Source organism: Salvelinus alpinus, chromosome 26, assembly GCF_045679555.1.
Source record: "Salvelinus alpinus chromosome 26, SLU_Salpinus.1, whole genome shotgun sequence".
Taxonomy (NCBI): Eukaryota; Metazoa; Chordata; class Actinopteri; order Salmoniformes; family Salmonidae; genus Salvelinus; species Salvelinus alpinus.
The window spans coordinates 18,338,931-18,354,573 of NC_092111.1; the positions used below are offsets into that span (position 1 = coordinate 18,338,931).

The window sequence follows — 15,643 nt, forward strand, 5'->3', positions numbered from 1 at the left end:
AATAATTCTGACCGACCGGCTCGATTCGGTCTTATGTAGCAACATTTTAAATGTTTTTTTTTAAATATTGGATAAAAGTTGAGAAATGGGAAAGTATGGGAGTGTAATTCTGCTTTGAAAGTTGATGAACTTGTAACCTCACTTTTGGAAAATGGCCTTTGAATGTTTTGGTACATACTGAAGAGCTCTTCTTTGTCTACACCCGTTCAGGCATCGTTCACACCCTCTCAAGCTTTAGCCCCACCCGTCTCTGTAAGGGTTGATCCGAGCATTCTGTCCTAACAACAGCAGTCAAGCACCCAAGCTAACTGGCTAACGTTGGCTAGCTACTTCCAGACACAAATGAGAGAACAACTCACTCTGACCATTTTACTCACCTTAGCAGAGCTGGTTAGGCTGTTTTTATGTTATCCAGAGCATTGGTGATTGCAACTGTGCTGTTGGCAATAATTTATGCTTTTTTGCCAGTGTTTACAGACACCGGCCATATTCAATGGGTGTTGAGCGTTCCTGTCAGTTATTCTGCGCTCTGGCACACTCAGATGAGAGTGCTCATAAATTGGAGTAGATAGCCAGAGCGAATTTACCAGCTACGTCTATCAACAGCTGTCGTGTTGCAGTGACATCATGAACATTCTATTGAAATGGATACTTGCATAGTGGAGTCTTTTGTTAAGACAGCTAAACAGTGAACCATAATCCCAAATCATGATGTTGAATCTGCAGGTAGCTAACCAACCAGGTTCAATGTTAGCTAGCTAACATGAGGCTATTACTTGCAAAGCAAATGGTTCTGAGATACAAATAATATTACTACACAGATCATACACATAACGTTAGCTAGCGAGACAGCTAATGTTAGCTACAGTGGTTCCTCCTTTAAAAGTTGTGAGCTTGCACCACGGGACTTAGAGATACCCAGTGTCACGGCTTCATTGCTCCAGACCACCACAAGGGGGAGTTAGAGCACTCATTATGCATTTGGGTCCCAAGGTTTTTATATGACCAATCATATTGAGTGGTTCCAATGACGAATTTTGACGCGAGCCACCCTTGCCTTGTGGCATTCTTCAACAAAGATGGCTGACAAAACATTACGGTGGAACCAGATGTAAGTTGTTATAACGTCATAACGAGTCAAGCAAAAAATGTACAATTGAGAGTTAGTTAATGTAGAGACAAACGTTTTTGCATATTTCTTCGTCATGAAGTTAGTTTACGAAAATCGCTATTTAGCAAGTTATCTGACTAGCTAACATTAGCCAGCTAGCTAGTGTTAGGAGAATTCATTTGTAATTCATGTTGTTTAATGTTTTAGGGACTCCTGAGAAAACCAGCAAACCAGGCTGTCGTCTTGTGAAACAGTGGATGTAAATAATCTAGCTAGCTGAAGCATTTACTGCAAATTGAATGTACAATTGTGTAATCTTGTCTTGCAATGCAGCTGAAGTAACATAGCTAGCTAACTATTTACTTGCTTATTGTGTAGCGAAGGATAAAAATAACTGTATGGCTATGGATGTGTAGCTAGCTACGGTATGTAGCCAATCTGTGTATGGACCCTAAAACGTTAGGTTCTGAACCAATGTTCATACCAATCTATTAACCTCAGCTATCACAGTAGTTGTATCAACTTCAAGTCTGAATGGCATTAATGAAGCCTATGGATAGAGTTGAATATAATAACTTTATTGTGCCAAGAATGCAAGTCCAATATACACATGTACTGTAGTTATTACCACGCATGAGATCCCCACATTGTAGCCTGTACATTGAATATATTCACTGATCATGTACACGTCCATGGCAAATAAAGGTGCGGTTCAGGTATGAATCTCTGAGACATTCTTTTTCAGTCATATCAAACTACTTGAATGATGCTGTGTCTGCCTTTGTATTAAAAGTATGCACTTCAACAGTGTTTACCACTCTTGCTCCTGGGACATCAATGATTACACATTGTAACTATGCAATAGACTAGAAACATGATTGATTTGTAATTCATATATATAGAGAAAAAAAGATGCATATCTATCTCCCTTCACCTGCAGTAATCTGAGGACACAGGATAGTATTTCAATGAGATACTTCATTTCAACCAGTGGAGAATGTGAAACGCTTTATTGAAAGAAGTTCATTATCCAGGTGTTATAAATACATAAATGCATTATAATTATGATAATTGTAATATTATAAATACAAGTTCAATCTGTACTTCAATGCACATATGGTGTTGTGCAATATAAAACAAGGAAGAAAGACGAGGTGGGAAGAGAGGTGTAGAAGGCAGAAAGGGAAAGAGGTAAGAACAGCGGCAGACAGCATATGATTCATGAATTACAGTGCTACCCTAATATTCTCTCAGTTCATCACAATTGCAGTGTCTCCTAACCAGCCTTGGGCCCCCAGTTGGCCAGAAAGTTATCTTAAGAGCGGGTGAGGTGGCGATGACGGGACTGGCTTCCTCTCTCACATCAAAACATACATGCAGACTAGTGACAAATAGAGAGAGAGCATGATTAAGCCTTGTTTTTTGAATATTTTAACACGGTCAGTCATCTGAAATCAGGAGGTGAAATTCAAAACTGACCTTGGATCATTAACTCTGGGACTACTACATCTCTGTCTGTATTTCAATGTAAAGCAACTCTTTAATAATACTTCCTGTTGACCCGACCAAGTGACATCTCACCTATGATCATGCTGTGCCCTTTGTGTCAGCCAGTTCAGATGCGGGAGGGGTTCACCAAAACAGCTGATATAACCTAGAGGATTTAGGGAGAAGGGGGAGAGGTATGAAGTGAAGAAGAGAGACTGTTATTGTGTGTGTGTGGTCTTACCTGGTGTCCACACTAAGTGGCTACAGAGTACTTTATGCTGAAAAACAGACACGAGGACAAACAATAGAAGATAATGTCAATAGAATATACTGTATGTGACGCAGACACCTATCGGAGTGTACCTGAAACATTTAAATATAGAGGGCTATGTGTCTCACCACTTGGTTATTGCAAGGCTAACAAACCCCAAGGGAAATCATGACTTGGCAGCAACAGATAGTCCAGTGAAAATGGCTGTGCATATGTGGTGTAAATCTGAAAACTAGCATCTGACATCTTAAGAGTTTTTAAATTAATGCATGTGCGACAGTTTCCATGTACAACAAGACAGGCAGAGATGGAGAAAAATAACACAGAACAGTTTAATTAACTCTGGTTATGGACACTTTTGCCACAGTAAAGCTTCCACGGCCTGTTCCTCGGACAGTGAACATCTGGCAATGTCTACATTTTCAACCCCTTGATCAGTTCGCTCTCTGAAAGTAAAGAAAACAGCTTCTTTTTTTATAGATATGAAAACAATAACTGAGATATGACCGTTAAATCTCAAGCAGCAGATGTCATTTTTAGGATACGCCAATACAGCCCAGTGCTGCTTACCTGAGATGCCATCTTCGTAGGTGTCCTCTTTGAATCCCTTTGTGTTGGAAAAAAGTTGCTTTCAGAACAATTATTTTTGATTGAATATAAAAAAAGTTTTGCTCTCGACAAAAAGACACAAATGTACCAAATCAAATCAAATCAAAGTTTATTTGTCTCGTGCGCAGAATGCAACAGGTGTAGTAGACCTTACAGTGAAATGCATATAACAATTTGCCGGTGAATATCTACACCTTCATACAAACGTGCTACTGTATTCAGAATTCTAGACGCACAACCGAAAATGCTACCATATCCTGCCAGCACGCCCACAAGCGAGCCACTCGGGAGCAGAATGATGACGCGTGGAAGAGGGAAAGGAGTGAGATTGGCACAGCAATCTGCAAGTTTGGGAGGAGAGCTAATAGCTGAACAATAGACTATTCAACCTTTACTAAAGAATAGTCTAATAACCGAGCTAGGTGTGAAAAGCCCCCCTCCTGTCGCAGACCAGATTTGCCCTAACGACCAAGGGGTAGCTTGCTACTCAACGTAATAAAGTAATGACTTTTCAAATAAGTTACCTTACACGTTATGTTGGCTGACAATTTGTTAGCAACGCTGTCCTTAGGAACCACATAGCATATCATTACAGCAGTATGTACCAGTATGTTAGCTGTCTATCTAACGTTAGTAGTGTAGCGACCCGCACAGACAGCTGTGTGTTATGTGTTAGGCTGGTAGGTGGTTGTGTTGTACTGACCAGTACCCAGTGTTCGCGGGGTCCGACATGCCAATAAACCTGCTATCTGCCAATCACGGGAATGCCTGGAATGTTCTGATGCCGGGCATCCTGGCGGTTGGCGGAGTGGCGTGGAGGGGGGTTGGGCAGGGGGATGGAGCATTGGAAGTTAAGACCAGGTTTAGCCTTTGTTCTCTCTCTTATGTCTGGCCTTCACAAGAGAAGGTCACGGTTGGCTTGTGGTTATCTTTCATTTATTTGGCGTGGGCTACGGCCAAACAGTAGCCTGTGTAAAGTTGGGTTAATAAAACGTCAATTCGTAAACTCAAGCCTCTGTCTGGACAACTGTTCCTTTATGATCTAGTCAGGTCATTACAGTAGTTATACATCAAACTTGCCAGTATATTAACATTTACATTTACATTTAAGTCATTTAGCAGACGCTCTTATCCAGAGCGACTTAACTATAGGCTGTCTAACTACCCAATGTTTATTGACTTGATTATTCTCGTCATTCTTAGCTTAGCTAAATGGTGTAGTTGTTGTGCTTTCTCAATGGACATTCGGGTGCTTTCGTAAATTCGCTCTGGCTATCTATAGGCTGGACAATAGAACGAGCCAAAATTCACCCAAGGCTGAAAAACGGCTTAAGAACATTGGCTAAACTGGAACACTAGCGCGAGCCCGTAGCAAATTAATGGAATCGAACGTTCGCAGAGCCTGTTTTGACTGGAGTAATGCTTAGAATTCCATAAAAAAATATGTCTATTTTTATTTTATCACTACAATCTGTTCGTCGGACGAAACTTGTGAAGAAAGTAACCATCCGCACCTTGATGGTGTAAACTGTGCTTATGGCTGCGTAATGAAAAAGTAGGGGAAAAATGAACATGTCGGACTATTTCTGGTCTAGCAATCGATGACAAATGAGCTCGCTGCCCAGACTTACATCATAACAAAGAGGGGATTCTCCTGATTAAAATGGTCCCCGTGTAACAGTTTTGCTTCCGTCCCTCTTCTCTAGACAACAGCCACCCTCGAAGCATCGTTACCCATCGCTCCACAAAAGCCACGGCCCTTGCAGAGCAAGGGGAACAACTACTTCAAGGTCTCAGAGCGAGTGAAATCACCGATTGAAATGCTATTAGCGCGCACCCCGCTAACTAGCTAGCCATTTCACACCGGTTACACCCGAGTTGAAAAAAATCAAAATATACACATTGCGAGATATTTGGCGAAATAGACAGACATGCCTATATTTCCCCCATAGGATGGGAAGAACGCAGAGTTCCAATATTATTTTTGTTGTTTACATTTGGTTGCTTACATTTTAACTGTAAAACAATGTGAGCAGGTCTCATTGCCAACAATAGCGAAGCAAGCATTGTGACGTTGAACAATAAGCTGGGAATAGAACATTCGGAAGGCGAGTTGGTGCCACGGTGCTCAATAGAACTAATAAAGGCTGGCAGGGAGAAAAATGCACAAAAATAAGGCCTGTTTTTTCGTAATTACTTCAAAACGACGGCAAACAGCTGGGAATTATGGTCATATTATGAAACTGGCCCCCACGGCAGATGCAATGAACTAGTTTTTATCAGAAAAGAACGTTGTTAAAAATGTCATGTGTCCAGCCTACTATCTACATGGATTTCAGAGCACTTTCATCTGAGTGTACCAGAGCACAAAATAATTACTTTACGAGTGCTCAACACCCGTTGAATATGGCCAGTGTCAGTAAACGTTGGAAAAAAGCGCAATTAAATTGTTTCCAGCAGCACATTTACAGTCACCAATGCTCTGGTTAACACGAAAACTGGCTTACCAGCTCTGCTTGGTCGAGTAAAATGGTCAGAAAGGTCTCATTTGTGTCTGGAAGTAGCTAGCCAACATTAGCTTGGGTGCTTGACTGCCGTTGTAAGGCCAGAACGCTCAAATCAACCCTACTCCTCGGCCCGAACGTCCAGTGTGTGCTCCGAGAGCAAAACGGTCTGAATTTACAAACGGACAATTTCTCTTTGAATGGAAAAACCACAATATTAATCAAATGAATTAAGACAAATTTCTTAAAATGAATCCCATTGCAGTCAATCCCAACTTGCAGTAACAGAAGAAATGGCTGAGAATGAAATTACGTGCCACAGAATGCTGCAGCAGCACGCAGGGTGTGCTGCAGTATGATGCAACTTATAAAAGATGAACCACTGTAGCTAGCTAACAGTACACTTTAACTTGAAATGAAAACGACTTTCTGACAAAATTAGAAACGTGTAATATCTGAAAATGTTACTAACTAGACTATCTTACCTGTATACATGCATGGACGCTTTTCCCTCTCTGTCACGGGTGCCATGGTTGCCCTTAGTTTGAAGATGTAATCCGGAGACAGGTGTTTTCTTCATCTCCTTAACTGTCATACTATAATTCCACTGATTTCAAACCTCGGTCCTCCAGAAAGTGGAGAGCAACACTTATGCAATTCTATTACGCGATATACAGTGGGGAGAACAAGTATTTGATACACTGCCGATTTTGCAGGTTTTCCTACTTACAAAGCATGTAGAGGTCTGTAATTTTTATCATAGGTACACTTCAACTGTGAGAGACGGAATCTAAAACAAAAATCCAGAAAATCACGTTGTATGATTTTTAAGTAATTAATTTGCATTTTATTGCATGACATAAGTATTTGATCACCTACCAACCAGTAAGAATTCCGGCTCTCACAGACCTGTTAGTTTTTCTTTAAGAAGCCCTCCTGTTCTCCACTCATTACCTGTATTAACTGCACCTGTTTGAACTCGTTACCTGTATAAAAGACACCTGTCCACACACTCAATCAAACAGACTCCAACCTCTCCACAATGGCCAAGACCAGAGAGCTGTGTAAGGACATCAGGGATAAATTGTAGACCTGTACAAGGCTGGGATGGGCTACAGGACAATAGGCAAGCAGCTTGATGAGAAGGCAACAACTGTTGGCACAATTATTAGAAAATGGAAGAAGTTCAAGATGACGGTCAATCTCCCTCGGTCTGGGGCTCCATGCAAGATCTCACCTCGTGGGGCATCAATGATCATGAGGAATGTGAGGGATCAGCCCAGAACTACACGGCAGGACCTGGTCAATGACCTGAAGAGAGCTGGGACCACAGTCTCAAAGAAAACCATTAGTAACACACTACGCCGTCATGGATTAAAATCCTGCAGCGCACGCAAGGTCCCCCTGCTCAAGCCAGCGCATGTCCAGGCCCGTCTGAAGTTTGCCAATGACCATCTGGATGATCCAGAGGAGGAATGGGAGAAGGTCATGTGGTCTGATGAGACAAAAATAGAGCTTTTTGCTCTAAACTCCACTCGCCGTGTTTGGAGGAATAGAAGGATGAGTACAACCCCAAGAACACCATCCCAACCGTGAAGCATGGAGGTGGAAACATCATTCTTTGGGGATGCTTTTCTGCAAAGGGGACAGGACGACTGCACCGTATTGAGGGGCGGATGGATGGGGCCATGTATCGCGAGATCTACACCAACAACCTCCTTCCCTCAGTAAGAGCATTGAAGATGGGTCGTGGCTGGGTCTTCCAGCATGACAACGACCCGAAACACACAGCCAGGGCAACTAAGGAGTGGCTCCGTAAGAAGCATCTCAAGGTCCTGGAGTGGCCTAGCCAGTCTCCAGACCTGAACCCAATAGAAAATCTTTGGAGGGAGCCGAAAGTCCGTATTGCCCAGCGACAGCCCCGAAACCTGAAGGATCTGGAGAAGGTCTGTATGGAGGAGTGGGCCAAAATCCCTGCTGCAGTGTGTGCAAACCTGGTCAAGAACTACAGGAAACGTATGATCTCTGTAATTGCAAACTAAGGTTTCTGTACCAAATATTAAGTTCTGCTTTTCTGATGTATCAAATACTTATGTCATGCAATAAAATGCAAATTAATTACTTAAAAATCATACAATGTGATTTTCTGGATTTTTGTTTTAGATTCCGTCTCTCACAGTTGAAGTGTACCTATGATAAAAATTACAGACCTCTACATGCTTTGTAAGTAGGAAAACCTGCAAAATCATCAGTGTATCAAATACTTGTTCTCCCCACTGTATATATAAAAAAAGCTGTGTTAGATAGGATTACCTATACATACTGACCAGCTCAAATAGACAGAAGCATGGCAGACCAATCTGAACTCATCTCTTGGCATGTCCAGCCCACTCATTATCTCAGCCAATCATGGCTAGCGGGAAGGTTGCTGACTTTTTCTGTGGCTAAACCAACTAGGCTCGTAATTTAACCATTTTATTCATATTTACAGATGGCATACAAGTTTGTTATTAAGGCACATGAAAGTTCACATGTTCCAGTAGGCATTTCTGCAAAAACACGCATTTAGATTTAAAAAAAAGTTTACATTCAAATGGCTCTCCTGTGAAGTAGTAACGCATGACAAGTCAGAATTTACAAATAAATTATAATCAATCCCATATAGTCTGTTCTAACAAAAAACATCTCTAGTACAGCTAATACTGAAAACAGTCAAATGCATTTGTGAATTAAATCGTTTTAGCCGACATGTTGTGGTTTATTAATTGTTTAATTATTCAAGGCTCCCTTTCTATTTCGTTTTATAGCTGAAATGCATGACTGTAATTAAAGACATGGATGTCTTGTATGCTGTGTGATGACATGCACAAAGGAATGAATGACTGAGTGATATACTGTATATTGAAGTAGTACTTTATGCCAATAAGTCAGTTAGGCTAAAACAGCTACGGTCAACAGGACTCTTAGGCCTCCAGCTCCATGTTATTTCAATAACTTAGCTTCTCAAAGATGCCCTCTGGTGGTCCAACTAGCATTAATGGCAACAATGGCTGACAGCAAAATACGATGACGTCATGCATTTCAACGTGCCATACCATTCCGCAGCACCTAGCAAGCTGTGCTGCAGTATGACACAACTTTTAAAGGAAAAGCCACTGTTTGCTTGTTATTACACCAATTTGCATCTAGAAAACAGAGTAATCCCTTGTAGTTGTTTTACAGTATTAGTGTTGCTGTGAAATTGGCTTAGAAGTGATTTATGTGTAAGCGAAGAGAGGACTGCAGCCCACATCACTGCATGCGCCACCAAAATGTTCCCCTTGTGTCACTGGTGCCACTAACTTTTAAGACTCGCACACATCTCACCAAATGTGGATCTAGCGTTCCTCTGCCGATCCTTCAGTGCGCTGTGTTTAAGGAACCACCCGCTGTAGACTTCTGATTGACGTCATTTTTCACTTGATTCTACATGTAAAATCGGTGCACACTTGGTTCGCAAAGCAGTTCTCTTTGCTGATCTGTTTGACACTTTTTTGTTTGCTACATGATTCCATCTGTGTTATTTCATAGTTTTGATAGCTTCGCTATTATTCTACAATGTAGAAAAAAAGTAAAAAATAAAGAAAAACCCTTGAATAAATAGGTGTTCTAAAACTTTTGACCGGTAGTGTACGTGCACCCCATCATACATCTTTTTGTATAAGTCACCCCAGGCCATTAGAAAGGTGTAAGGAGCTCTGTTGCTCTGTTTCTGTCTTCTCTGTGTCTGTGGTTCTGTTGCTCTGTTTCTGTCTTCTCTGTGTCTGTGGTTCTGTTGCTCTGTTTCTGTCTTCTCTGTGTCTGTGGTTCTGTTGCTCTGTTTCTGTCTTCTCTGTGTCTGTGGTTCTGTTGCTCTGTTTCTGTCTTCTCTGTGTCTGTGGTTCTGTTGCTCTGTTTCTGTCGTCTCTGTGTCTGTGGTTCTGTTGCTCTGTTTCTGTCGTCTCTGTGTCTGTGGTTCTGTTGCTCTGTTTCTGTCTTCTCTGTGTCTGTGGTTCTGTTGCTCTGTTTCTGTCTTCTCTGTGTCTGTGTTTCTGTTGCTCTGTTTCTGTCTTCTCTGTGTCTGTGTTTCTGTTGCTCTGTTGTTTCTGTCTTCTCTGTGTCTGTGTATCTTTGTCTCTGTATCTCTGCTTGTCTCTGTCTGTGTCTCTGTATCTTTGTGTCTGTCTCTGTGTCTGTCTCTCCTCTCTCCTGTGTCTGTCTCTGCGTCTCTCCCCTCCTCTGTATCTCTGCTTGTCTGTGTCTCTGTATCTTTGTGTCTGTCTCTGTGTCTGTCTCTCCTCTCTCCTGTGTCTGGCTCTGCGTCTCTCCCCTCCTCTGTGTCTCTCTTTGTCTCTGTATCTCTGCTTGTCTCTGTCTATGTCTCTGTATCTTTGTGTCTGTCTCTGTGTCTGTCTCTGCGTCTCTCCCCTCTGTGTCTCTCTTTGTCTCTGTGTCTCTTCCCTCATCTGTGTCTTTCCGTGTGTCTGTCTCTCCTCTCTCCTGTGTGTCTCTGTCTCTGTGTCTCTTCCCTCCTCTTTGTCTCTCCTAGAAAACGGCTGAAATGATTTATTCTTCTGCTGTTGGCTCGGTCTGTCCTGCTGTCTTCAGCAGAATCGCCGCATGCTGGATTTTTCTAAACACACCTCTCCTCTCGCAGTGCCACACACACACACACACACACACACACACACACACACACACACACACACACACTCTCTCTCTCTCTCTCTAGCACAGCACAGGCTAGCAGTACAGTAATACATTCAGGAAATGATGAAAAGATGTCAGATGTTGGTCCGCCCCACCCCCCTATGTAGCTGTGATTAATCATAGATCCGTTCCTACTGTTTGGTGTCCTCTGACTTTTTCTTAACCCGCTATCACTCTACCTGCTATCTCCATCCCCTGCCAGTTTCCAAATAGGTTATTTGGCTGTCCCCATAGGAGAACCCTTTTTGGTTCCAGGTAGAACTCTTTTGGGTTCTATGTAGAACTCTCTGTGGAAAGGGTTCTACATGAAACCTTAGAGTTCTACCTGGAACTGAAAGGGTTTTTACCTGGAACCAAAAAGGGTTCTACTATGGGGACAGCCGAAGAACCCTTTTAGTTTCTAGATAGCACCTTTTTGCCGATAGCACCACATTGCCGAAGTCAAGGATCGGTAGTATAGTCAGTTTTACGAGCGTATGTTTGGCAGCATGAGTGAAGGAGGCTTTGTTGCGAAATAGGAAGCCGATTCTAGATTTAATTTTGGATTGGAGATGCTTAATGTGAATCTGAAAGGAGAGTTTACAGTCTAGCCAGACACCTAGGTATTTATAGTTGTCCACATATTCTAAGTCAGAACCGTCCAGAGTAGTGATGCATGTGTGTGTGTAACCAAAATTAAAGCAGTGGTTCTAGCCAACACATGATTAAGAGGCGGCTGTTCAGCTCTCATGTGGGCCATCACTATCAGTGCCAGGCAGCACAGTCCCCTCCTAGTCCCCATCCAGAGACAGTAATGGACCCACACTGCAGAAGTTAAGGACTGGGTTCAGATTACTGTTGTTGTTGAGGTAAATAGATTAGAGATATAAAAGCTGAAAGCTCTGTTAATGACCACAGGCCCCACTCAGACTATGGTTACGTCCCATTACATCCTTTTCCCTTTATAGTGCTCTACTTTCTGGTCAAAAGTAGCGCACTATAAAGGGAATATGGGTGCCATTTGGGATGCAGAACATTTATATCTAATTCTAAACACCCATTGAAGAATGGCAAGACTGATATGTCCTGTAAAACAGAGCGGTGAACACAGAATGTGGGTTAGAGAGGTTTTAGTTTGCATTAGTAGACAGGGCGATGTCAAGATTAAATCTCTGACATTTAGAGGCCTTAAACAGATTAGATCCAAGGCAAATATCTTTGATCTGTCTGTAAATAGCGAGCCTTTTTTTTTTTTTTTTTTTTTTTTTTTTTACCTTTATTTAACTAGGAAAGTCAGTTAAGAACAAATTCTTATTTTCAATGACGGCCTAGGAACAGTGGGTTAACTGCCTGTTCAGGGGCAGAACAACAGATTTGTACCTTGTCAGCTCGGGGATTTGAACTTGCAACCTTTCGGTTACTAGTCCAACGCTCTAACCACTAGGCTACCCTGCCGCCCCTTTAATAAAAGCACCAAATCAACAGCATCCCATAGCGCAGCACCAAAAAAGCATGTGATATGCTGCCTGACTGACTGTCATCCCTCCTGTTATTTGTCTGAATTAAATGACCTCCTTTTACGGAATGGTCATTTTTTTTTAACTAAAAACATATTTAACTTTCTCATGCTTGACCATTGTTTACAATACATGATGTATTCCCCCCTGAATATAACAGGTGCAAACGTTGGACTTCCAGATACCATTGGCACCTTTTATGAAGCTTCACCATCTGCAGACATCCTACTATGTACTATTGTAACGAGTGGAATTTAACTGGTGTTAGCATATGTGAAGGCCTCTGTACGAGAGCACTAGTGAAACTGACAACATAGGGCCATATGGCCTGAGTTCACCTGAGTGCACTGCCTGCGACTGATCATTGCAATGCCAGTTACTGACCATTGCAACGACAGTTATTGACTATGGCAACTACAGTTAATGACCATGGCAACGACAGTTACTGTTGTGAGAGAATAACAGGCAGGAGACATAAGAGCCATAGGTGAGGTGTAGAACAAAATAGGGCTGTTTTTTTGTCTCTCCTGTCTGCTAATTAATGACCCAGGGAGATGTAGGAGACAGCTGTATAACTCACCGTTAAAGGGAGAGAGATGGTGAGCAGAAGAAAACTAGCTCTGTACTCTGTACCCTCTATCTCTCTCTCTACCTGCTCTCTCTCTCTACCTGCTCTCTCTCTCTACCTGCTCTCTCTCTCTACCTCTCTACCTGCTCTCTCTCTCTACCTCTCTACCTGCTCTCTTTCTCTCTCTACCTGCTCTCTTTCTCTCTCTACCTGCTCTCTTTCTCTCTCTACCTGCTCTCTTTCTCTCTCTACCTGCTCTCTCTACCTCTCTACCTGCTCTCTCTCTACCTCTCTACCTGCTCTCTCTCTACCTCTCTACCTGCTCTCTCTCTACCTCTCTACCTGCTCTCTTTCTCTCTCTACCTCTCTACCTGCTCTCTTTCTCTCTCTACCTCTCTACCTGCTCTCTCTCTCTACCTCTCTACCTGCTCTCTCTCTCTACCTCTCTACCTGCTCTCTTTCTCTCTCTACCTGCTCTCTTTCTCTCTCTACCTGCTCTCTTTCTCTCTCTACCTGCTCTCTCTACCTCTCTACCTGCTCTCTCTCTACCTCTCTACCTGCTCTCTCTCTACCTCTCTACCTGCTCTCTCTCTACCTCTCTACCTGCTCTCTTTCTCTCTCTACCTCTCTACCTGCTCTCTTTCTCTCTCTACCTCTCTATCTGCTCTCTCTCTCTCTCTCTCTACCTCTCTATCTGCTCTCTCTCTCTCTCTCTCTACCTCTCTCTCTACCTCTCTATCTGCTCTCTCTCTCTGCTCTCTCTACCTCTCTATCTGCTCTCTCTATCTGCTCTCTCTATCTGCTCTCTCTCTACCTGCTCTCTCTCTACCTGCTCTCTCTCTACCTGCTCTCTCTCTACCTGCTCTCTCTCTACCTGCTCTCTCTCTACCTGCTCTCTCTCTACCTGCTCTCTCTCTCCCTGCTCTCTCTCTACCTGCTCTCTCTCTCTCTCTCTCTCTCTCTCTCTCTCTCTCTCTCTCTCTCTCTCTCTCTCTCTCTCTCTCTCTCTCTCTCTCTCTCTCTCTCAGTGGTAGCATAGACATAGATCGGCAACATGGGGTATTGTATAAAACTTGATAAGTTGAATAGAAAAATATTGTACTATATGAACCTGACCGTTCAAACGCTTAGAATCCTAATTTCACATAATGCTGTTATAATTGGAAGGATTATGTATGTTAGTTGTCTAAGGCAGAAATGCTGTATTGCGTCCCAAATGGCACCTTTTTCCCTATATAGTGCACTACGTTTTACCCTATGGGCCCTGGTCAAAAGTAGTGCACTCTATAGAGAATAGGGTGCCGTTTAAAAGAAAACAAATGACATTTTTATTTGTCAAATGCGCTGAATACAACAGGTGAAATGCTTAATTACAAGCCAGTAAGTTACTTAACCAACAACGCAGTTCAAGAAATGGAGTTAAGAAAATATTTACTAAGAAACGAAAGTAAAAAATGGAATAGAAAGTAACACAAAAAAGGTGTGTCAATGTAAATAGTCCGGGTAGGCATTTGATTAATTGTTCAGTAGCCTTATGGCTTGGGGGTAGAAGCTGTTAAGGAGCCTTTTGGACCTAGAGTTGGCGCTCCGGTACATTTGGGACACACACCTGGATATGGTTGAAATAGCAGTGTTACGGAGACTCAGTGCTACTATAAAAGATGTCAAATAAAATAGGGATCAGTAAAACATTTTACTCTTGTCAAATGCTAATAATTCTTGCTTGATTTTTGTACTATTTCAACCTGACCATCCACACTCTGAGCCTCCTCATTTCACATAATGCTGTTATAATTGTAAGGATTATGTGTGTTAGTTGTCAAAGGCAGAAAGATTGCAGTCAGAGTGCAGTATGACTGCAGTATGCTGCAAATACCGCATTTAATATATATATATATTTTTTACTGCAGTCATTTTGGAGTGTAACTGCAGTACACTGCAGTATTCTGACGTATTTTTTAATTTCTGAAATCCAAAATACCAGTCGGCTGCAGTTACTGCAATTTTACTTCAGTTTCAAAATGGCAATCTTTTTTTTGTATGGGAAATGGCATCCCTTTCCCTATATAGTGCACTACGTTTGACCTTATGGCCCCGGTCAAAAGTAGTGCACTATATATGGAATAGGGTCCCATTTGGTATATACCCCTGGACATGGCTGAGATAACAGTTTTATGGAGACAGTGCTACTAGGAAGATAATTCTCATGTCAACCCAAATACGGATTACTTACATTTTGTACTCTTGTCAATTGCAACAATTCTTGTTTATATTTAATCAAAAGCAGACTGTTTGAACCAAAATGTGATTGACATACAACTGTTTTTGTCTTTATCTCATCAGCACAGTTACTCATTAAGCTTCTCTGCTTGTGTTTCTGTTTTAGTTTAACTTTGTGGGCAAACTGCTGGGTCCACGCGGGAACTCACTAAAGAGACTACAGGAAGACACGCTCACTAAGATGTCCATTCTGGGGAAAGGGTCAATGAGAGACAAAGAAAAGGTAACAGCCAAGTCTTTCTCTCCTTCTCTCTAACAATCAAACATTCCTCTTTCTCCCTCTCTGTCTAGTAAAACCCAAGTCCTCTTCTCTTTCTCTCACTCTCTATCTCTCTGTTGTTTGTTTCAGGTAAGTTGAGGCAGACACCCTCAGTGGAAAGGCATCAATAACCAGCTGAGTTATTGTGGATATGTTCTGTCTTGTTGTGTCTGTGACAGTCTTTCTCCGTCAGTCAGTTTGTCATCATGGGTGATTTGTGACATCGATGATCTTCAGTGTCATACGCAAACGTTCCATTAGATTGTTGTGATCGATTCTCTCTGATGGCAGATCTGTCATGGAGATGTGCTGAGCTCAGCAGGCTCAGC

The 15,643-nt window shown here is 42.2% G+C and overlaps 1 protein-coding gene across 2 annotated transcripts in view; it reads left to right on the top strand.

The window, feature by feature from the left end:
- The window catches only part of LOC139554879 (KH domain-containing, RNA-binding, signal transduction-associated protein 3-like), a 160,265-nt gene that overhangs the window by 83,786 nt on the left and 60,836 nt on the right, over positions 1-15,643 (top strand). For both annotated transcript variants that reach the window (XM_071368112.1, XM_071368114.1), the window contains exon 3: positions 15,162-15,278. In XM_071368112.1, coding sequence (XP_071224213.1) covers positions 15,162-15,278 — 117 coding nt within the window. The remainder of the gene's footprint in view (positions 1-15,161; positions 15,279-15,643) is intronic.